Below are 24,468 nucleotides of genomic sequence, written 5' to 3'. Positions count from 1 at the left end.
AAGGGGCCAAGAGGACAGAGGTTGAAGAACGTGGCACATTATTAAAGCTAAATGCGCTCCGTAACGTCAGCAGCAATAAATCCCGCTCCAAAAACGCACTGTAGGAGAAGGCAATTGAATCACACACAAAAAAAACTACACAAACAGCCTCATGTACACACCAGCTGTAGAAACACACAATACACGCTGCCTAAATAACACGTAGCACTTTTTGCATCTACACAGGGTCAATCTAAGCCGTTGCCTGAACCACGCAGAGGTTGCCTGCTCACCTCCTTGCTGAGTTTTGACTTGCAGGATGTCAGAAGGTGGCCCATCACCTACAGAAGTGAAGCCCAGCACCCGGAGGCTGTAGGTTATGTCAGGAATCAGGCTTGAGATTGTCGTTAGACTGCTGTCGTCTGTATTGTGTTTCTGCCAGGCACTGAGGGGAGCCGTCAGGTCAGAGCTGTAGTAGACCCGGTAGCCCCTGATTTGCCCGTTGGGTTCCTCCGGCGGTTCCCACTGGACAAGCATCGTAGTGGCACTCAGCATGCGCGCTTGGACGTGCAGAGGTGGGGAGGAGGGGGCCTGTTCTCCAGTGCGTGTCTCCACAGGGTCACTGGGTGGTCCACGGCCAATGTTGTTGACCGCCATGACGCGGAACTCGTACTCAGAGTAGGGGCTGAGTCCACCGATGCTATATCGGGTAGTTGCCACGCCTTCAACTTCCTGGAAGCCATTGTCCGAGGACTTGGCTCGATACTGGATCATGTAGTAGGAGACGGGCTCTGGGTTTCCAGAGTCCCAGGTGAGAGTCACACTGGTGGCTGTGGTCTCAGTCACAATTAGGGAGGTGGGGGGCTTTGGCAACGCTGAGGAGGGAGAGGCAGGATATCAGTAAAACAACAACGGCAATCAGAGATGGATAGAAGCCAAATTGGATTGAACTGTGGCTCTCACCTTTGACAGTAACCTGAGCGGTAGCCTCTATCATACCCAGAGAGGAGATGGCGACGCAGGTGTAATTTGCTGACTCGCGTATGTTGGTGACCTCTAGCACAATGCGCCCCATTGGCATCTCTTCCTCCTTGGTCAGCTCCACCAGACCCATCATCCACTTGACATACGGCATCGGTGAGCCCACTGCCACACATGTCAGGTTGACGTTGCCGCCTGGCATCACCTCTTGATTGGTGGGGGGAATGGAGAATCTCGGTGGGACTCTTCGCACTAAGAGGATGAAGGGCAGCAGGAGAAAATACAGTAGTATGCACGATGTGAAAGGGGTGGGTCTTTTTTTCCCCCTCTGACTTCAGGAGTGATTTTCTAAATGCAGCACAACAAGGATGAAAGCTAACGCAGAAAAGCTAACTGAATGGAGTGCTGATGGTTTGTGTCTGACTGAGCAGTCAACACAATTAGAATAATAGGACCGTAACAAAAAGACAACTTTGAGAGATTGATTTATCCTATTGTCTACAAAAGGGGTCTGCAGGAAAATAAAATAGGACAGTTTTGCTGGTGACTATGTCTGTCCCCCCTTTTGTGTCAGTTGGTTGTGGGAGTTGCATCATTGAGGGACCCTGTGGAGATGGCGTTGTCTGATTTTTAATCCCTTTCCCTGGCTCCTTCTTTTCAGACTGTCTTTCTCACTCTCTCTCTCTTTCTCCCTCTCTTTGTGCAGTTCTGATATGCAGATAGGCTGACATTAAAAAAAAGAGTTCCCATGGAGACGAGGGCCCACTAATGTCACCGGGGACAAGGCAAACACTGATGCAGAGGCTCCATGCAATACTGAAAAGCTGGCCCAGAATAAATAGCCAGCCAGCATTTACATATGACTTGTTTTCTAAATAAAGCTACACAAGTCATGCCAGCCACATTTACACTTAAATTCTTTTTTTTTTTTTTTTGGAAACGTTTGGCAACTGATCACAGTAAAAAAGAAATGACCCCTTAAATTTCTCCATTGTTGAATTGCTCTACCATAATATGTGCTGAACATATGAAGGCGGGAGAATATGACTTCTTTAACCATGATTATGAAGACCGTAAATATTAGCCTTCATGCTGAGGACCCTATATCAAGAAAACACAACGGCATAAAACTATCTTGCAGAAATTACACTTACTTCCTCGATAACTCGACAACTAAGTTCCTTTCTGGGGGAAACAACTTGCCGGTAATTGCCCTTTTGAACACGTTTTCATGAAAATGGGTTTTCAAATGAGTCTCCCTCCCCGCCTCCCTTCACCCTTCCCTCCGTGATTTAATTTGAGCCAGAACATGTTACCAGACATATAGCCATGCTTGTTATACCCCACATTACACGGTGAAATGAACAAACACGCGTACACACACACACATAAAACATCTTCTGGGATTCCAGTCAGGAATATAGCAACAGAGAAGAGGTGTCCATTCAACTAAATTCATCTAAAAGTAATTGTAGTGATGCATTTGCCGCTTACGGCCTTTTGCTTTTGTAAATCACATCATCATCGACACAATAATTTAGAGTCAAATAATTTGGGCAACAAAACACACTGAATCTGGTACATATATATATATATATTTAGAAAAAATAAAATGTTTTGTCTCTTTCACACAATATCTGAGAAATACTAACAGTTAGTAAATACAGAACTTTTTGGAGCGTTAGAGGGAAATAAATTCCAATGGGCGGAAGATTTGTTCAAAAAGCCATGACATTTGCTTCCTGCAGTTCAAAGACAAATGACAGATTTTTTTAAGGCAAAGACTGGATGGTCCAAGTGTGGGGGCGGGGCGGGGGGGTGGGAACAGGACAGGGACTGCATTCTCTGGGAAACCATGCGCAGCAACTGGGGAAAAGGTACAGGATGGGATCACATGCTTGGGTATGCTGTGAAAAGGAGCAAGTGACGAACAGAGAACAACCACCTGATTTCCAGTGGGCCTAATGCATATCTCAATAGATACTCCACCTGCATTGTCTCACACAAATGTAATGCACTCCAAGTGTAACTATTTTTCGCAACACACACTCCTGAAAAAGAGGAACCCGAGAGACGCAGGCCTAATGTAAAACCATTAAGCTCAAAGAATCTGTTCTTTCATGACTCCATACACTAAACAGTGCTAAGAGCAGTCAGTCAATGGGCCCGTGTACATGGAACACTTAATGTTGTGAATAATGCATGCTGTGCGGTTAAGTTTGGAGAGGTGCTGTGGAACAAAATGACTAGAGGGCAGGTAATTGTTATCGATTCTCCTGAAGCCGCTCTCCCATTGAGAGCCGCTTCGAGAGATGGGCACTGGGACTCTATCAAAGCCACAAAATAAGCCCCGTCTCCTCTCTGCCTGCCTGCTTGCTGGATACCTATAAATTTAAGTGCTTTGACAAAGTGTCCAAGGATAGCAGAACCTGTTCAGCCAATCAATATCTTTGCAAACTGAGCAAGCTGGCATGGAGTCAGCGGGTTGCCAAGCTTCCTGGCAACAACCGCAGGGCAACCATGATGGCTGATCATCCCCCCTGTCAGCGCACTGCCAAGCTCATTCTTAAATATCCTATAGGTCAGCTCTTTTCACTGCAAGTGTTTCACGGAGGTACAAGTAAAGACGGCTGCTGAAACATGATCTCTCTCGGACATTGCCATCATTCATTGAAATGTAAATAGAGGATCTGTCAGTAAACGTCTGCACTCAACCAAATGTTGTGCCGTTAGTGATGCATGATTTGCTGCGACAGCACTCATTTTAAAACAACAAAAAGGGGCCGTGTCTTCCTCAGTAAACCTTTCCTGCAGTGCCCCTCGCTGCAACAGCTTATGAAAGTGGGGAGAGGACTTTCTCATTAGACTAACATGTTCCAGCACTTCCTTCAGTCATGGTGAAACGGACACAATCCCCAGAGAAAGGCTTTGTGAGTTCTAATAGCCACGCCCCTCAGTGGCATTACTGCCTAAACACCAGACAGATTTGGTTTCCACCTGAATATTTCCAAGTAATGAATCAAAAACCTCAGACAGGCCGAGCTTGATCGATGGAAAGTCCGAGAATGAATAGTGAACTATTGTTTTTTTTTGGGGGGGGGGGGGGGGGGGGGAGTAGTTGACAGTGACAGTATGGGTGTGGTGGGAAGATGCACTGTAAAACAGAGATCTAGCAAAAACATAAGCAAACCACACAGCGAGCTGGTCTGTGTCTTGGCAAGGCTCGTCACAACACAGAGGAGTAGAAAAGGCATGCAAGGCGAAGATCCGTGCAAAGAGGCAGACGGACACGACAATGGACAAGGGATCTATCGTTGTGATTAGTGCTAGTATCTTAGAGCGGTGGCATCGGTGTCTTTATCGGAGGTGCTGGGAAGGATATCTGACCTCGCTAAAAAGTACACATCAAACTGAAAGGGAGGGGATAAAAGTGAAACTGACAAACCTTCACGCTGATCTGTTTGAGGATGAAGTGATTTGATGGAGGTGAGCAATGGAATTAAAAGATACAAAGTGGAGAGGAAAACAACACAGTGAAACAGAACAGTGCTTCCAAAGACACAGTGGACTTCAGTGACACAGCACAGATTGGCAAAGTGACGCATACATCGAGTACCAGGGAGGGAGTGTGGCATTGGTCTCGTAAAAAGAGAATTAAAGAACATGCATGTTTCTTTTTGTGTGTGAAGAAATTACCACAGTTTCCCTCCCAAATGTAAACAACACATTCACACATAGAAAGAACAGCATGAAGATATTTTGTGTTAAAAGCAAAGCTTGACTGCGGCTGCATCGTCCGTGACATGTTGACATGTCAACTGGATACATGAACAGACAGAAGCTGACATGGCGCCGCCGCTACGGGACAAACACTTGACAAATGAGGACTCGTGCACAATCACTGGACTCTTGTGACTCTGCCCACATTGGTGGAGTCCACTTATAAAGCATGCACCCGCATGTCCATCCCCCCAACTCGGAAGAAGATATATGAGAACATCAGACTCTATGTCAAGACAAGGTGGTGGTGAAAGCATGTCTGTACCTGCAGAAAGGGGTTGAATCAGGTAATAAGAGAGTGTTGGTGGGGGGGGCAAGCACATTCACAGACATAAAACAGCAACACATAATGAGCGCATTAAAGTCTGACTGCAGAGTTGAATCTGTTTTTGTAAGTCAGTGAATGTTTGAAGCGCATTTATCGAGGCTAATACCAGACTAGTTTGCCCCGGGGTAATTCCTCTCACATATCTCTTCGGCTAGTTATCCCTGGCGTTTCACACCAGCAGGAGCATCCCATGAAACCTGTAAGGTTCCAGAAGTTTGAACTCTACCTAATTTTGACAGACAATTTTGATTTTTTGCAATTCTATATGACGTGTTTACTTCCAAAGTGTATTGCATTTACATAAAAACAGATGCTGCAATCCCCTAAATCCCTCCTCTGGTGTCTGAGAAAAAACACACACACAAAAAAACCCCACACATAACAACAGAAAAGGAGGAGAGGCATGTCAAAGGTCACTTGAGTCCCTCATGTTTCAAATCCAATCAAGCCACCCTGTGATCGCTCAGCCTCGGGTCTCATCTCCTCAAAATTAACAAAGCCCAAGCGAAAGCAGAGCTCGAGAGCCTTTATTCTCCATCCCAGGCACGAACCCTCCTAACAAGATATGGTTGGTTTGATTTATGTCTCTCCAATGGTGTAGAGAGGCTGCCGGAAAAGATGGGGTCGGGGCCAATGGGTTGACAGCTACCTGGGTGGTGCCACTGACTGGCTGGGCCTGGGGGGCCTTGCCGGCGCCACGCCTCACAACTACTGTAATTACTTCTGAGTGGAAGAAAAGGCTACGTCTGCACCTGTGGCAGACGTGCCTCGATTAACAGACAGGAAATGCAACCCTTTTTCCCCCCCTTCGCTGTTTGTCTGAATGCCTTCCTCTGTAAGATCTAAACCGTCTGGAGTCCACGTTTCATCTGTAACTAGGATGTCACAGTGTTTTTTAAGGATGGCTTCTAGTTTCAGCTCCTCTGATCTTGGCGGAGGTTCTGTTATATTGGGGATTTTCTTTTCCAAAATAAAACACAGAATACATGAGTCGGAAATTTTGCTGAAAAATAAAATAATTTAAATTCAACTTTCCATTTCTTATGTGCTGTTATAATATAATTTTCTGTCTGGGTTCAAAGGGACACATTGGAAAAGCATTTTCTCATCTTATCTCGATGAATGGTGAATTCAGACGATGGAACCATCCACCAATAACACGCTCGCTGAGATACGATGCTGCGCTTTTAACACAATTATGAAGTGGGAGCTGAGTGTCTTACTGACACTGACACTCCCTCCACTCCCTCTTCCAACACACTGAGCAGCTATTCTGCTTCGTGTTTGTCAGACATGGTGGTGGTATTCACAGGGGGCTGACCTCGACTGTTCTCACCCCTATACCAGCCCCCCCAAGATGGGCCACAATGCATCCCTTGCCCTGCATTAGTCTGCTCAACAAAAACAAACCTTGAAACTCTAGACGCCCCCATGCCTGTAGGAGCTCTGCGTTGTGGCGGGGGGGGGGGGGGGGGGGGGGGATTAATAAGGCCTTTCGATACTTTCGAAACGAAACCGTTTCAATGCAGCTGTTTTAACAGAAGCCGCACCTGCTCGAGTTCACATCCAAACAGGAGGTTCATTTTAGCTCATTTGTATGGGAGGGAAAGCAAGGCAGAAATAATGGTGGTGGGGGGGGGGCATGAAGGAGAGAAAAACAGAGTGGTAAAAATGTGGTCAACACATGTTGAATTACATAACAATCAAAGCCCCCCCCCCCAAACAAACACACACACACACACACACACACACACAGAGGGATGTTATATTTTTCAACATAATTGGAACTCTGAAACGGTTGACGGCCGTCTGAGACATGTTGGAAAGGACTCAGTGTACCAATAGGAAACATAAGGTGTGATGCTTTTTTTTTCCTACCTTGACTGGCGCTACAAAGCCATCAGGAAAAAAATGAAGATGTCAATCACGTCTGTAAAGCAGGCACACACTGAAAAGAAGGGCCCTAACAACCCTAAACAGCTGAAATAAAAATGAGGCCAACCTGCACCTGTGTGGATGAACCACCGAGGGCGAAGCCTCATGTACAGAAAGAGATATTAAAATATATACAGCCACTGGAGTGAATGACATTTAGAATAGAATTTACAGCATTGTAACATAACAGATAAGAAAGAGCAAATAGACATTTGACTTTACCTCGCACGTAGAGATTGGCAGGAGAGGAGTAGCGCGTCCCAGCACTGTTCATAGCAACACACTCGTACTTTCCTTGGTCAGACTCGTCGCTGTTCTCAATTTGCAGCGCTCCTGTATTGAGGATTAGCAAATTTAGCTGTCGAGCATGAGATGCATAATGTTGAAATGTTGAAGTGAAAGCAGTGTTTCATGCCATACAATGGCGACTTGCTGGAATCATGAGTCAACTTAGTGTAAACCTGTTCACGTGTAATTAAGACTCACAGACATGGACACAAAATGTTGTCACTGAAATGCTTCCAGAAACAAAAACTAAAACGTTCAGCTGATTTTGCAGGTTAAATGAACCCACGAACAGGAATTTAGCCTGGTTAAGGAAAATAAAGAAAAAGACTAAGAATGCGGGTTAATTAATCATCAGAATAGCACAACAATCTCACTATAATGAGGCATTGTGCATAATGAAATAACTGAAACGCACGTGTTTGTGTCGCGGTGCGTTATCTACCTTCAACACATGTTGGGACAAAGCCGAGCTTCACGACAACCGCAAATGAGGGAACATCATATTTAAGGCAATGATAAAGCGCCTGCACAGCTTTGTGATCTATTGTTTACCAAAGGTCACTATCTCTAGCTGTGGGCCGCGGGGGAATTGCTAATGAGATCGTGTTTCGAGAGGTCTGGGAGTAAAAATTGCAGCGAACTGCTCCTTAAATTCATTCTTTTCCTTGATGGCTTAAAATACTGCTACAAAGCCAGTTGGACAGCTTCTCTTATACCTCTCGTTGATCATAAATTTAGCCGTGAAGTCAAAACTGTTTGACCCGGTACTCGTTGTCGTCCTCAACGGGGATACTTTCTCTGCAGGATGGCTGAGATTAGTTTTCATAATCGTACATATCTGCAGTCATCAGAAAGAAGACTAACTGTGCTGCTACTAGTAAAGCATTAAAGGCCCAGAAGGCCCGTCTTGGTCTGGTTAGTTTAACATTTAACATCCATGTCACTAAGCAACATAAAGTCATTGCAACAGAAACACAAATTTGCTGACAGATGAGAGGAGTTGTAATATGTGAAACGAAAATGGACCGAAAATGGACATCTTACCTGCATCCCGTGAATTCAACAAATATATTTGAAAAACAAGACTATATGCGTCTCTTCAGCACAATCAGATGCGCGCCACAAACAGTGACATCAGTCGTCACGTCTCAAAACAGCATGGTATGAGCGTAAAAGCCGATGAGCCACCGAGCAGTTTCAAAATGACAAAAAAAATAAATACTCAGCATAAAATGACACCGGGATATGTTTTTCTCCACATCATGCAGTATGAGATGAAGGTAACAAACAGGTTCAGCACCAACCGAGGGGACCCGAGTTAAGGCAAGACCTCAAACAGCGAAGCGAAAGAGGGTGGGGGGCAGCGGCGCACGGAAAAAAACGACCTCAGATCTCATGACAACACGTCGCTCCAAGGTGTTTGCTCTGCAAGTTGAGCTCATCGCTGTCTGATTCAGCACTGACGCGCCCCTGCATACTAACGCTGTTGTCACCAATCTGTCAATCTGCCCATTCTCTCTTGGGAGAAAGCAGCGCGAGCACCGCAGGAGAAGTTTGCAGCTGCAGCAGTTGTCACGAGATTCGACGCTCCGACCCCCTTCAATTACTTCCAACTACTCAAACATAGGAAAAAGATTCGAGGTCATGGCATTGTGCCGCTGTGCAGAAATGAGAGAAGGGCACAGACACCTCCATAAAGCTGCCTTAACTATATATATGTGTGCTGTTAGAATCCATGAATAGTGAGACATATTTGGTCTCACAGACAGTGAAACCAAATATGTCCCAAATATGCACAAGAATTTACCTCAAGGGGAAAAGCACGCAATTACCATGGAGAAAAGTTGGCTCTTTAACAATCTTTACCAGACATCCAGTCGGGGGCAAAGTGCGACATCGACTCGATGCAAGCGCAGCCGTTTCAGGGCCGCGTGGAGAAGGCAAGTGGATTCTCCTGTGGTGACACGGCCTTTAGCTAAAAACTGCAGAAACTCACCTCTTTCCGCTAAAAACAAGAACATAGATTAAAGCCGAAAAAGATGTCTGTTTCACGTGAACGCACGCGTTCGTAAGGTTTTTAAAGATTAGGAGGAAATTTGAAAATAGGTCCTAATTTCTAAGAATACACCTTCAACTTGCTTTCTCCAACTCTAGGAGTGCCCATACGTCCATTTGTGGTGACCCACCACATTTCTCGCCAGCTATTCATTTTCTATTTTTGGTGTTGTGCACCCCTCTCACTTTCCCTCTCACAAAAAAAAAAACATTGTGCACCCCCCCCCCCCCCCCCACCTCCCCTCCACAGACTTTGAGTGGGCAGCCCAGGGTCACTAATAGGAACAGACTCCATTTCAGAATTTTTAATATTTTAGTAGTATGGTATAGTATCAGATCACTCAAAAAGCATATCGGTTTATATAGCAGCTCTTCAGGCAGTGGCTTGCTCAGCAGCATACATGTTGAAAAGTACTGGTAAATATGTTTTTGTCTGCTCCTGTTCTCGCTGTCTCTCAATCCCGCTCTTTGTTTTTGTCTCTCCCCCTGCCTGTCCTTGTCTCTGTCTCTCCCTCTCATTCATTGTCTCTCTGTCTTTCTACCTCTCTCTCTCTCTCTTGCCTATGTCTCTCGTGGGTCAAGTTGGGTTCTGTCTTTCCCTGCTGGTATTTCCCTGCTACTCCTGTAAAGCCTTGAGATAAAGTTCTGTTCTGATCTGTCTCTATAGAAACAAAAATAAATTGAATGACATTGAAAATAAAACCCACTCTGATTGTGGAATAACCTCTATTTGTTAGGCATATTGGTATCACACTTTTAAGACCAGAACCACGAACAACTTCAATTGCTCATCCATTAATAACAAGCCTCCTTCCTATGTGGTTAACATGCCGTGAAAGGACCACTCGTGGGAGAAAAGAAAACACAAGCCATTGTTCTTGTATGCTTTAAAATATTTTCAATAACCAAATACAACAAGGGTATTAACAAATCTGTGGCAAATACATATTTCCATTCTCCTAAAGTTGGTGATCATTTGTTTGTTAAGGAGAAGACAGCAGACAGAACACGCTGGGTGGGGACGAAGGGCAGAGTGGAAGGGTTGGCGCTGACAGCATGGATGAACCATGTGATGTGGAATTTGGGAATGCGGGGATCTGATATGGTTGTGAGGGAATGGTGTGGATGTGATGTTTTCCAATAGACTTCATCATCCTTACCTCTAATTGGTGTACCACCTATGTGGGAGTAATTTTTCATGCAAACAGGGTTGAAAGATTAGTTAGTAATCCACTTACAACTGTGGTAGAAAAAAAACATGGCTTAGAGATATATATATATATAAAGAAGATACAGCGGAACCTCGGTTCTCGAACGACTCAGTAGTCGAACAACTTGATTTTCAAAAATGGAGTTTAAATTGCCTCGTGAGTCGAACAGATTTTTGTTTTCGAACACACGGTGTGTAGCCGAGGCGAAGCGAACACGAGGAGCCGAGAGCCAAAAGCACTGAGAACAACTGTTGAATTGAAGAAGGTAATAATCAACAAATATGAAAATGGGGTCCTTGTTTCGGATCTTGCTGCAGTATGGTATGGAGAAATCAACAAATTTGACTTTTCTTAAGAAAGCTGAGCAAAAGAGAAAGAGAAGGATAAAAACCCGAGGACAGTACCCAGTTATTTTATTTTATGGAGCGGGGCTCCCTTTTAAAGTAATAACCCTTCTCCCCCGCCCTCCCGGGACCGCAGACAAAACGGCATGTAAATGATATAGAATTGTGTTAAATTAACTTTTATTATGCTTTTGTTTTTCCGTACTATTTACACTTTTACATGTTATCTGTAGGCATGTAATGGCCATTTATCTGGTGCGTAGGAACGGATCAATCGAGTTTCCATTATTTCTAATGGGAAATATAGCTTTGGTTTCCGAACAGCATTACAGAACGAATTATGTACAAGAAACGAGGTTCCACTGTATAAAGCAGATGCCATCTAAAAATGTAATGCAAAGAAGTTCAGTAAACTTGTCAATGTTCTAAGTTAAAAATACATTTCGAACTAAATATAATTTATTGTCAATGAACAAAAGAAATACAGCCATTGAGCTCTGTCAACGTCTGTCAGGTACGCTGCTTGAAATGTGATGATGTTACCTGTAACCGCTATATTTGCACGGAACGCAGTCGGCAAAATGACTAAGAGAAATAAAGGAAACCCTGCAAACTAAATTGCAGCAATGCACTGGATAAATTATTCAGGTCAGAGGTAAAACATTAGAAAGAAGCTAAAGTGTCTGCGTTGTGAATGATAGTGAAGTTTGGAAAGATAAACAAAAAGTGTCTGTGTACTCAGTTAGAATAAAGCCTGTGATGCATTAAAAAGAGCTGGGTCTGCCTTGCCAGGCGACACTGTGGCAGCAAATTAATGTGCTTTTTTTTTCTGCCATCGGAAAATTGGCCTCATTTCAGGTCATATGCAAGGAAAGTAAATCCTGATACGGCAGCAGATGTCTTCAAGTAAAGGGTGGCGGATAAAAAGAATCATCGTTCGCCTGGGTGGGGATTACATATCAGCAGATTTTCAGGCAGTCTAACTACATACAAGAAAGAAAACTAATTATAAGTTTGTTACCAGATGTGGAAGAAAAAAAAATCTGTTTAAGCACAGTTTTATTATAGCAATAGAAATAGCAGTTATGTTAAGGGTGTATTTTGTGAAAAATCTGTGTCTAATTTTGGTTATTTGTAGCAGCACATTCTTTAACACTGCCACAACGGGGACAGTGAACGTGCTCCAGTGACCTGTATTCAGCTTCCACCGGGCAGCTCGAGCACCAGGCTTTTTACAGACTAGTTCTCATTTTTAATCTTTCGAGCCTGCGACCTGCTGCCTGACTTGAATCTCTCTAAGCGAGGATAATTTAGGCAGGAGTGACACAACTGAACCTGGTCAAACGCCACTAATCTCTCCACCTTTTCTGTGTAATCCAGGTCAGACAATCATTGTTTAGATATCAAGTGCACTGCTGAAAGGAACAAAGGGCACCTCATTGATTTCTTTTTTCATTTTGCAAGGGTGAATCCGAGCTAATGCATCATCTGTGGGTCTCATTGTCACCCAGCCGCATGCTTAAAGAGGGATTAAGGATTATTTAATGCAGTGAAGAATTATCTTCCTGTACTGTGAAATGTACAGAAAGCTTATGCATCACTGTCAAAGACTTGAAAAATGCCAGGCCAGCATTATTGAGCTTCTGTGTTTCCTTAGAAGTAGCTATGTGGAAAAGTCGCCATGAAACTTTTCAAAGTGGCAAACTTCGAGGACAAATCCAAATGTACTCTGTGCGGACAGGGAATCTATTAAGCATGCATCTAACAAAGACTTGTGTCGGCTGGTGTGCATTTTACAAATTGCATACTGCTTTAGCATTACAAATAAAATAAAAACATGGCATACCATATAGAGTATACTACAAACCATATAACCTTAAATGTGACCAAATCAAACTGTACCTGAGCGAAGCTGTTTTATTCTTCCGTTGCTGCTACTGATGTCCACAGGAAGCATGTCCTTGAACCAGGAGATCTCTGGGTCTGGGTTTCCACTGGCAGCACACAGCATGGTGGCTGTTCTAGTCTTTTCAACCACCTTCAGCTGGGGACCCATATCAATGGTGGGGAAGCCATGTGGGATCTGGTTTTCTGAAAATGGACAAAGGGTGGTATTTAGTATATCCTGAGACTCACTGCTAAATAAAACTGAACAAAACAAAAAAATGAGGAATATATATATATATTCCTCATTTTTTTGTTTGTATATATTATATATATATATATATATATATATATAATAGACACTTAATTGAAAGGCATTGAGTGCAGTTGTTGCACTGGCAAGGACATAGGAGAGTGTGAAAGAGGTCAAATACATTTAATGTGCTGCAAACTGAGTAGTGACATCCCAAAACACCAAATCCCAAAAACACATAAATGAATGCATGAGCAGAATATGCTGCAGGGGAATGGTAGCGCTGGTATGAGTTGGATTTCAAATCATCTCTGATTGATTATCATAGCGGGCTTCTTAAATGGCATGGGGGAGTCTTAGGTTTAGGCAGAGGAAGGGCAGTTGCAGTCTGCCTCTTGGCACCCATGCATAAATGAACCGCTTTAGGCTTAGGCAAGCTAAACAAGGCTATTTGAATAATCCAACTCATCATAATGGATGTAAATTCATATCCATGACAAAACTAAAAATATGTAATCCTCAAAGCAGAATGTGAGATTTTAAAGTGAAAGGTTCTCATTCTCAATACTGACATCATATAATTAGAATTGAAAATATGAATAATATGTCAGCGTAAGGAAGCCAAAGTCACAAGTTAATGCAGCTGGACACATTATAAACTGAGATACCACCTAGATTTAAACGGAGATAAATTAGACTTTGTCAAAAACATAGGCCTATTTGTATACACGTATTAATTTTTTGGGTTTCTACTACAAACCTTTTGAATGTTAAATAACCTAATTCAATGAATCGTTATTCAATGAATAAGTGGATATGAAGATATGAATATATTAAATACTGTATGACTAACAGTTCTCTGTTGCTTCCTAGTGTTTGTGGATTTAACACACACTCTAAAAATCGTTTCATCTCTCAACCAGAAAACCATTTTGCTTCCCTCTAGGTCAAATGTGAAGTAAATATATGGAGGAAACAATGATTCAATGAGGCATAATACGGCCCTGTCAGTCGCATCAACCATCTGCCCTTGAGATAGTATAAAATGGGCCTGAAAAGCATGTCATATTATATTTCACAGAAAATGTGTAAAGATTTGTTCGACTTAGTCCAAGTTATACCTGCGGAAATGACACGGTCTGTTAAAATGTATTGGTTATTAGTGAGAAAAGCTGCTTATGCTATAGTGCTTTGTCAAATTATATCTTTCCCAAACATTAGCATCAGCTTTTTTCCATTTGCCGTCTTGTGTTGCTGCCTTTTCTATTTCTGATCAAGATTATTGGTAAAGGTTGGATGTGAAAAATGCAAACTAACGGTAGCAGAGGGTGGAAGACCACAAAGGAGTTATTCACACCGGTCAGTGGTTCTGTCCTATCAGGAAGCACAAACACTGAAATACTTCTTAATGTTTCCATTGCAGGTGATCTGCTGTTACAACTGTTAGATATTTCTGTCACAGTACACGTAATAAATGGAAAGTGAACTGTGGCTTCGCTTGCTGTGACAATTTGTCAAAAAGTACTTTATTTAGTACATATGTTGGCGGCAGAACAAGGACAGTTTCAATGTCAGAATGGTACATACTGTAAATAAAAACCTGTGTACAGTAGGATTTAGTCTTGGGGTAACGTAAGCAGGACAAATAGAGAATTGTTACATTTTGTGCAAGATTTAATTTGTGTAGAAAAAAATACAAGGAATCTAAAAAGTTGAACCTTTAAAATGACAGAAGTTTTCAGCCTTTAAAATCTTGTGCTGAAGTTTTTAAATTTAGATACAATGTTAACATAATGCTGAAAATCTGACTTGTCTTTCACCCACAAAATCAGAAAGCCTAGTTTTCCAAAGCTGTTCATCCTTGACTTGAAATAATTAACATTTCTCTCTGTCCACATGTAAAAAATCGCATTTATCCCACAGGTAAGATTTGATTCTGTCGGTTTGCTCCTACTAGAACCTCCCGTGGATGGCCTCGTCTCCCTACCTGCCAGCCTGAGAAGACAAAGACACGCCTTTGTGCAGTCCTCGTTCATTTAAAAAGGAGGTGAAAAAAGATGAGGGAATTTGGCCTGAGTCCAATGAAATAATGCAGGCGATGCAGGGTGATGTTTGTCAAGATAGAGGGCAGTTTTAATAAAAAAGTCCTCTGTGCTGGAGAGTAATACATCAAAAAATCTCGACTTCTCTGTCTAGTCCAGGCAGGAGAACATGAGTAAAGCGAGAACTCTGTGATAATGTCACGCAAGCGCTCCATTACCAAGACAAACTACTACTGCAACAAAAACAAAAACAACAACAAAAAAAAGCAGGAAATACCAACGCAATGCAATTTACCTCTAACTCTAAAAATCACTTCCTCACTGTACACCATCTGCGTGTTTAACTTGCTGATCTAAAATAAGTGGTAGATGCTTCAGACTCAGGGTCCAATTTGTCTTAAAGGGGTGCTGTTTAAGAGAGCTCATATGAAATACAGTCGTTGCAAAAATTAGTAAGGCCAGAATCAAAGCCAGACAAGCGATGCAAAGCTGAGTATGCATCAAAGTCGTCCATCTGGAGTTGCATAGCGGGATGGTTGAAAAGAGAGGGCAGAATGTGATTTGATTACACTAAGAAGATCAGCAGTAGTACGAACTACGGAGAAAGCATTGATGGCAAATGTGACAAAAAGAGGCTTCTTTAACGCATACAGTAATATTAAACCGCTGTATCGATGAGCTGTGACTCACCGGCTGGCTGCAACAGTCAGGTGATGTTTGATTGAGATGAGAAAAGAGAAAGGAAGAAAAAATAAAATGGACAGGATCAGGGAAGAGATGAAGGAGGGGGGGCGGAGGGGGGTGCATGCCAACCTCCTGCTAGCTCCAATTACTAGTGTGAGTGGAGCGTGGCAGCTAGGGTGATGGGTCTAATCAGCGTCCTGCTGGAAGAGACCCGTCCCTGTCCTACTGTCCCACTGGGAGGCTGCTGGAGCTCAATCCAACACTAACATCAGCCAGTGATTTTCCCTCAACCCAAACACACTCATCTCAATGGAAGGAAAACACTCCAAAATGCCATTTCCTTCATAATCGGGGAGGTTTTCTGCAAAAATAAAATAAAAATGCCTTGATTCCATTTCAGAATGCACTAGTAGCTGCTGCAAAAAATAGTGAATTCCATGTGCAGCAATTCATGTTTTAAGTTAGTGTAACCAGGAGCAAGTCCCTTCAGAGAGGACATACAATGAAACATATGTCTAGGAATATTAATGAGCCAACATTGCTACTACATGAAAGGAGTTGTGTAGATGCTTGCAATCTGCCCACAGCCTTTAGCTTCAGTCCGTATCAATAATTAATCTGACTCGCATCAATGGTGAGGAAATATCTTAATTATTCGGGCAAATCTTTTGTTGTTGTTTTTTTTAACTCATTGAGTGCCAGCCATTTTCAACTCGGCTATATGCTGAGTGCTCCAATTTTCGCGCATTTCCCCCGATTTTCCAAGCCCCATAGAATATTCTTTACTATGACTACACAAATGAAAGATTAATGTCTCTTTCATCAGAAAAAAAGGAATGTGCCTCCCCTTTCCGTTACAGAGTTATTGTCCGTTGAAGAGAGGCAGATTTCAATGTCAGGGTTGGCAGTGAATGTTTGGGTAGACGTGAATGGCACTCAAAGAGTTAATTGGTGATTTCTCATTCGCAAAGAAAACAGGGACAAAAACAAAGCCACTTGCTACAAGAAATAATTCTGTTGCAAATTCTGCCTCGGTAAAAATAGTACACTGGAGGCAAACTGTTTTTGCAGCAGAAAAATGTGGGCCATTTTCATATTTTATTTGCATGCGTCATCAAGTTGATGTCTGACAAAAAAAAGTTTTTTAATTAAATCTTAAAGACTTGCTAAAATGTTCGTTAGGTCTAGAAACAACAAAAATTAAAACATCGGTGTTTCCACGATGCAAATGATAAAACTGGCAACCTATAAAGGAAATTAAACACAATTAAATAAGTGTTGTCAATGGCTAAACTGGTCTTAAGTCAGTCTACCAAGAAGACTTGGGCAAGTAGTCAACAAAACCCAAACCTCAGGGTCTGTGGCTGCTTCAAGACAAAAGCACCGTTGATGCAGATGATTGAATTTGCCTGAGACACTGAAGTGTGTGAAGAGATAGTCAGCTGTAGTTGGGCGTGCGAACAGGAAGCCGAAGCTAACATGAGCTTACTTAAACTTAAATACTTAAATGTATAGCTGGATCTCTGATGGAGTGTAAAATATTCAGTAAGTTCACTCAGCGCCCGCAGTTTTCAGTGGTGAGGGTAATGTTAGACGGTGTGGATGGGGTTAAAAATCTGTTAAGCTGTTCCCTATGAACATCCTCTGTGGTTCAGTCGACTTTCACCTCGTGTGAATTTGACAGGAACGACATGAACGTCTGTTGCTTCTTTGCGAGACAGTCAGGTAGCAACTAATTGGCTCCATATGAGGTCAGACAGACCGAACTGCTATTCAAACAGCTGCCTCGCTTCTTTTGATTTGTAAAGGCTTGGAGGGCTTTGGATGGTAAGGAACATATCGAGCCACGAGTCAAACTAATTGATGTAAAAGTGTCGGAATTACATGGAAATGGTGAACTCTCAGGGTAAAATTTTTATTAAAATGGGTAGGCCCTATAAAGATAGTGATAGTATCGAGATAATGTGAACTGCAGGCACAGAAAACCTGCACACATCACAAAACAAAGTAAAGACAAAAACACTGTCAATGCAGCTGTTAATACATGCGACACATAAGTGGCGTTGGAGCAGCGTTGTTGTTTGGCTTTTCATTAAAGTGCATTTGGAGTAAAAAGACTGTAATGCATCCAATGACCTTCAAAATAATAAGAACTTTTGTCCGGCCAAACAGAACATTTGGCCTTACTTCCTCAGATAATCAATAACAGTCATCTAATTATTCCCAAATGCCTTCCTTCTCTTCCTTCCTTCCTCCCTTCCCACCCTCCCTCTTTTCTTTTATCATCTCCTCTCTCCATTCCGATTCATCTCCTCTTCTCCCTTTTTCTCCGATCTGATATCAGCCCTGCCACATGCCCAAAGCTGGTTATTTATGTTGCAGCGCACTAGTAGGTACATAAATGTGGCCTCAAACAATCACTGCAACACAAGGGTGGCCTCTCGAATTCATGCCCTCAAGCGAACGAGTGTTCTGCAGCACAGAAGCACATCCTGCATTAACTACGCAGCTCTAATTACCAACAAGCAGTCCCACCAACCGGCGTTTGATTGAAAACTCTTCAGATAACACAATGCAGTAAGATGGAGCGCCACAGTCCATGGTTGATAACTCACTTCATGAAATTGTGTCTTATGACTGAAAAGCCATGCTTCATGGTGAATTCATGTGGTACTACAATGTGGCTGATAAGACAGGGCATTCATCCAGGTAATTTGGGGATGGAGGGGTTAATCAGGAAGACGGTTAATGGATTCGCCATACGGAAGGAAACAAAGTGGCGGTTTGCAAATACATTACTTCATTTATCTTCTGAACAACTCCAATGAATCACCTGCAAAGCTTTATTGTGACATGCTTAGAGTAATTGCAGGAGATAGGCATGGCTTTTATGAGTTCTGGGAGAGGCAGTGGACGTAGTGGAATGTGGCAGGTTGTGTTAATTAAACACTCACTGACTGGGCTCCAGTGACAGCCTTTACTTATTGTATTCTTTCAGTCAGAGATAATGAATAACACACAATCTGTGAGTCGATGTCGACAGCTTCAACGTGGCAGGGATTGAAAATGTGAAGGGTGTTAGCCTCTCAAATGTTCACTTTGACTGAAGCTAATGCAATAATCTACGCTGATAGAACGATAGAGAGGTTGAAATATGGCCTTGAAATAAAAAAAACGGCTTGATTGCTGGTGGTATTTTGTAAAGTTGGACTGGGTGTCATTTCATAAATTACAATGCCAGTTTCTGATGCCAGTATTGGTCCTACTAATATCCACAGAGCGGGCCCAATTTATTCCCCATGCATCATGTGACTAGAAGCCTTCAGCTGTGTGAAATTCCACTACTACTCCCAAGGGGCAAGAGTAAAAGGACTCCCATTAGCCAGCTCAGTGAATGTAGGCATTAGAACTCCCCTGATGCAGCAACCACGTCTAGCCACAGCCAGTCGGGCTTGGGGAGTTGCTGACTTGTTTGACCTACGGAGCTTTACAATGGCCTTTGCTCTTTAACTGAAGGGGTGCATGTGTCATTTTCCTATGCATTACTCCCATCAAGAAATGTTTATGTCTGCACAGTAAGTTTCCAACATAGGATACACGCAATAAATAGTAATTTATTTATTAAAAGCAGTTCAGTGCAACAGCTTTGGCAGGCTTTCCATATTTCAATGTTAATCATTATAAATACATCAAAACATTAGGCTCTCTTTACCACCTCTCAGGATATCGCTTGAAGCAGACGGGAAAACTATGTGGAAAGTAGTGGCAGGTAACAAAAGCTGTAATTACCCAGTTACAGACTGTTCACCACGAAAGCTACAAAAAAGAAATAAAGAGTTTTGTTTTCTTGATGCTCCATGCTATTTGCACTCGTTGACCTCCCTGACATTATCAGTATTGACAGACAGACAGACCACACATTTCTGTATATGCATGATACAACTTGCCAAAAGCAAGGAGCAACTGAGTGACAAGTGCAGCTGATAGAAATACTATGTCAAAGCAAGATCTTTCTGACTCTGCCCATATATTTCAACACAATGTGGTTGTGTTTGTTTGGGATCACAATCTCTTTGGATAAATAATTTAACAAGGGCATTTTTTATTAACTTTGCTTCCTGGCTAGTCTTATTTTTCTGTGATCATTTATTGATCACACACAAGAAGTGCAGCAAAATATTCAAATGTTAAAGATGCTGACAAGAATGCTTAGGAATTTTATTCCCAGGTTGAATGATGAAACCTTTCCAAACACAACTAGAGCAACTCTCTTTTTGCGAGTCAAATGGGTTATAATATGGATACTTAGCAAGGTTAAAAGGGGTTGTATTTATTCCTTGTAATTATGTCAAGGTGTGTTTTGGGAATAAAGATGAAATCAGAGTGTCATTTTTGCACTCCTTTATTGTCCTATCAACAAGCCCATTTGACTGCATATAGGCAAACATGCATCTTTATAGAAAACATGTTGATTCATTCTGGACGGGGCGCACAGGAGTGAAATAAGAGGATGCATATATAATGAGGAACATGTTTATTAAATTAGCACATGCGATGTTAATACATGAGACGGTAACTGATAACATGGAGGCTTACTTCATTTACCATTTAAATTTCATTGCATTCAAACAGGCTCAGTCTGATTTAATGACAAATAATACAGCATAATCTAACCAAGTTGACCTTTGCCAGACCTCAATACCAGTATGGTATTAATTGCATATATGGGAACAGATATTGCTATATACACAATGTGGGTGTGAAAATGACAGTAGCATAGATTAGTAATCAACAATGTGTGGTAATCCCTTAGTGCTCTGCTAAATGAAAGGAAGTTTAATGTCACATTGCATCCAGAATCTCAACAAACCATCCGTGCGCAGTCCTCTGCATGAGACGAGTTCCTGCAGAGTCACTGTTTTATTCTTATTCATCCATCTGACTGATTTCCCTGGGTTGAAAAAGTTTGCTTATGTGATGTCTACTGCAAGGCTGAGCTCGTCGCCGTCATAACTACATTGGTGTGCGAGTGCATACAGCGATTTATATGAAATATAACCATGGCTAATTATTGCTTAGTCGTCCTCAATGGAAGGATTATGATCTGTAAAGATGACCTTCCCTTGATTATGTAAACAAAAGAGCAGCGCCACAAAAGACAGACGTGTGAAATACTGCTGGCGCTCGATTTTTGAATTTGTATGGCAGACTTCAGCTGCATGGACATTACCTGACTCGACAGCAACGCTGAGTATTTGTCACATTTTGGTGACGCGTTAGAATGACACAAGAAGTGGGCAGGGCAGTGGGCAAGTTTGTGAAGACAAAATGTATTATTTGCAGCAGGAAATGTGTGCAATGAAACAACAGATCTGGACGAGATGCTGCAATAACCAAATAAGTGGTGCGATGACTGGGATGGAGATGTTGTCTTGCTTAGTTTCATGACTGCCACGGACTAAGTGCAACATCTCCTCCGACAGAATGCAAACCCTGACCCTGACTTGCATCTGCAGGAGAACCCCCTTGATCGGAAACACGGATCTGCTCGCTTGGTGCCAGGAGAATCAGACTTGATTCCCTCTTCTGTAAAAGGCTAAGGGAAAACATAAGAGCAAGAATCTACATATGAAAGTTCCATTTGTTCTTATTTCCTGACAGGCGAGCCGACTTATGGATACTTACTATGTATTCATTTCGTACTTGTGTTTCCTACATATTATACTTCGTATTTGTTACCAAAATCGAGCGAGAAAAAAATAAGCCTACAAATTTACATTAAGTATGAATTTCTTGTTAGATTCTACATTTCAGTCGGGTTATAGTGAGTAGAGACTACAGCAGTGACGTGAGCTGGTTTCCATCCTGGTGTGATAGATCCCTTTCTCACCCCCCATACGAAAAAATCCGTATCCCTGTTGTCCTCACCCATCTGTCCTCAAAAAAGCCCAACGTTCCTCGCAGAAATGATGTCAGAATGCAGACTTGGTGGCTTTGGAGAAGCCAGCATAGAAATCCTACTAGTCAGGCTGGGTATAATCTGTGACACCAGTCCTCTATCCAAATTAAAGGTGACGCAGTGCTTTACTATAGAGCTCAGGAATAAACAGGAAGGCGGAACTGCAGGCCGGCGTGTTTGCGTGTGGTCGTGTGATTGCGTGCGGATGCATCTCTCTCAGTAGTTTGTGTGCGTGCGAGTTTGAGCGTCTGTTTACTGACTGCATGCTGTGACACATAGCAGCCCAGCGTGTAAAGCAGCCTAACCTGTCCCGCCAAAGCAAACGTCGACATTTACAGCCTGCATCAATTTCATAAACAACTTTCAATAATGACTTGATTGTGCAACGTTAAACACGGACTGGCCACTGAAAGAGCAGCCATTGAAATAGCAGCATGACCATTACATACACGAATTAGAGAGAGAGAGATAAAGTACTTGTGGCCATTGTGATAATGGGAACAGAAAGGAAAATAAAGGGGGGGGGGGGGGGGGGGGATTAAGTTGTTGGAGGAGCAGTGCTTGGTGTTAAATCATTCCAATATAGTCGCTGTATGGTTTTTTTTTTTATCTTGCCTGGGAAGAAGCCAACTGTGATTTCTGTGCCGTTTATCCAGTCAGGTTTGTTGTCCACACTTGCCGAGCTGTACACAGATATAGATATTTATTCATGGCATTTTGTCACATTCATTTTTGCCTCTGCACCAGGAGCTATACTATAATGCATGCAAAGAGAATATTGCCTTTCCTAACCAGTGAGAATGTCATTTGTGGACATCCAACAGATGCAGGGCACACAAGTCTACCGTATCTGAAACCTGATGGGTCCGATCATGCCCTGTTTTCCAGTCAGAGGTAAAACAGAGGGATGTGTCCTGTCCCCATTATTGTTTATTTTATATGCAACTGACTGCAGGAGCAACCATGAAAATAGGCATCTTTTAAAGTTTGCAGACAACACTGTTTTAATCAGTCTGCTCCAGGATGGTGAGGTCGAGCATGAGCCAGCAATAAATGTTCTTAACCTGCGCTAATCTCACTTGTCTGCACTGCTAAACAGCACTTTATTTATTATTATTATTATTAGGGCCTCCATCCGAGAGATAGGACATATGTATCTTTTTAAGGCTGTTTTTACTGTGTTTGATTCATGTTCCATGTCGTCCTGTGTATTGTGATTGTGTTACTGTTGTTGTTGTTGTTGTTGACCTCTGCTGGAAACCAAATTTCTCCCTGAGGGACAATAAAGCTCTGAACTGAACTGAACTGAACTGAAACACTGACAGAACTCTATTAGTACTATCAGCAATGGCATCACTCAAATGTTTTATAGTTGACATATTTGAACCAATCAAAGGCGATTCCTGTCCACAGCAGAGCCTTTGAATCCTTTCATATTTCTTACCTGACCTTAACCAAAATGCCCCCCCCCCCCAGCATTACATGTTCAGACATTCAAAACTTGGTCTGAATGATCTATTGGGGCAGGAGGATTCTGGTAATGATGAGGCTTTTGATCTGATACCAAAACATCCCTCCCTTCTAGAAACAGGTCCAGCCTCAGAGGCCATTTTAAAAATTATGTTTCTTAAAGGATTTTGCTGAAGGAAAGAATTTAGCTTTTGGCTTTAAATAAATCCAGACCCTCTGCATTACCCCACAGAGCCTTGTCATTTTCTCATTACAATTAGGGTCATGACACGGTTCTGACACCATCAAGATCCCCTAGTCTTTACCTTTGCCCCAGAACCGTGGCATCTTGGGTGGAGGCATTTCATTTTATATTTCACACGCTCATCAAATACGAGGAAAATGTGAAATATTGTCTTGGCATGGAGAAGTGGCAACACACGACACTTCAGACTGATGTTGTGAGCTGATTTTCTGTATTCTCTGGCCAGCAGGAGTTTATTTCATACATCACTGAGACAAGCGCCATTTACCTGAACATTTACTGAGGCAGATCAAATTCAAGAGAAGCACTCAAGGTCAAAAAACTGGCACCCAATGAATATCTCTATGCCAACCTGTAACGTCACACCAAAGACATGCTGTCCACCATATTTAATAGAGAGATAAATAGAGATATAGAAGGATGACAAAATACAAATAAGAAGCTATAGAGACAAGAAGGCAGAAACAGAAATGAAAGACAAGGGACAAGAAAAGAAAATGAAAGACTGACAGCATCAATATTTCTCAATCACACCTACACTTCTGGTCTCAATATTGTCTGTATTGTAATTATCCAACCGTAAAGGTCAGATGTGCATGCAGCTTTCTACCACTCATGCCTGGCAGAGCTAGAAGTGGAGGAGATGAAGATGCTGAGGTTCTCCTTGGGAGTGACCAGGTTGGATAGGATTAGAAATGAGACAATAAGAGGGACAGTGAAGGTTAGACGTTTTGGAGACAAGGTCAGAGAGACCAGACTTTGATGGTTTGGACATGTCCAGAGGAGAGACAGGGACTATATCAGTAGAAGGATGCTGAGGATGGAACTGCCAGGGAACAGGGCTAGAGGTCGACCCAGGAGAAGATACATGGACGTAGTGAGGGAGGACATGAGAGTGGCTGCTGTTGGGGAGGACGATGCAAAGGACAGGGTGAAGTGGAGAGCATCGATTTGCTGGCCCTGCTGCGACCCCTGATGAGTCAATCCGAAAGTACAGTAGTCGTGGTAGATGCCTTCAAAACATTGGAAGG

The 24,468-nt window shown here is 42.5% G+C and overlaps 1 protein-coding gene across 1 annotated transcript in view; it reads right to left on the bottom strand.

The window, feature by feature from the left end:
* The window catches only part of LOC137904325 (receptor-type tyrosine-protein phosphatase F), a 94,010-nt gene that overhangs the window by 53,941 nt on the left and 15,601 nt on the right, over window positions 1–24,468 (bottom strand). Inside the window, exons 4-7 of the mRNA XM_068748490.1 lie at window positions 12,804–12,992; window positions 7,226–7,336; window positions 943–1,212; window positions 273–854 (exon numbers count right to left, since the gene is read on the bottom strand). Of these exons, the coding sequence (XP_068604591.1) occupies window positions 273–854; window positions 943–1,212; window positions 7,226–7,336; window positions 12,804–12,992 (1,152 nt within the window). The remainder of the gene's footprint in view (window positions 1–272; window positions 855–942; window positions 1,213–7,225; window positions 7,337–12,803; window positions 12,993–24,468) is intronic.

This window comes from Brachionichthys hirsutus, chromosome 15, assembly GCF_040956055.1.
Source record: "Brachionichthys hirsutus isolate HB-005 chromosome 15, CSIRO-AGI_Bhir_v1, whole genome shotgun sequence".
Lineage (NCBI taxonomy): Eukaryota > Metazoa > Chordata > Actinopteri > Lophiiformes > Brachionichthyidae > Brachionichthys > Brachionichthys hirsutus.
Note: the sequence above shows the minus strand (reverse complement) of the source record. Positions and strands in the feature narration are given on the sequence as shown.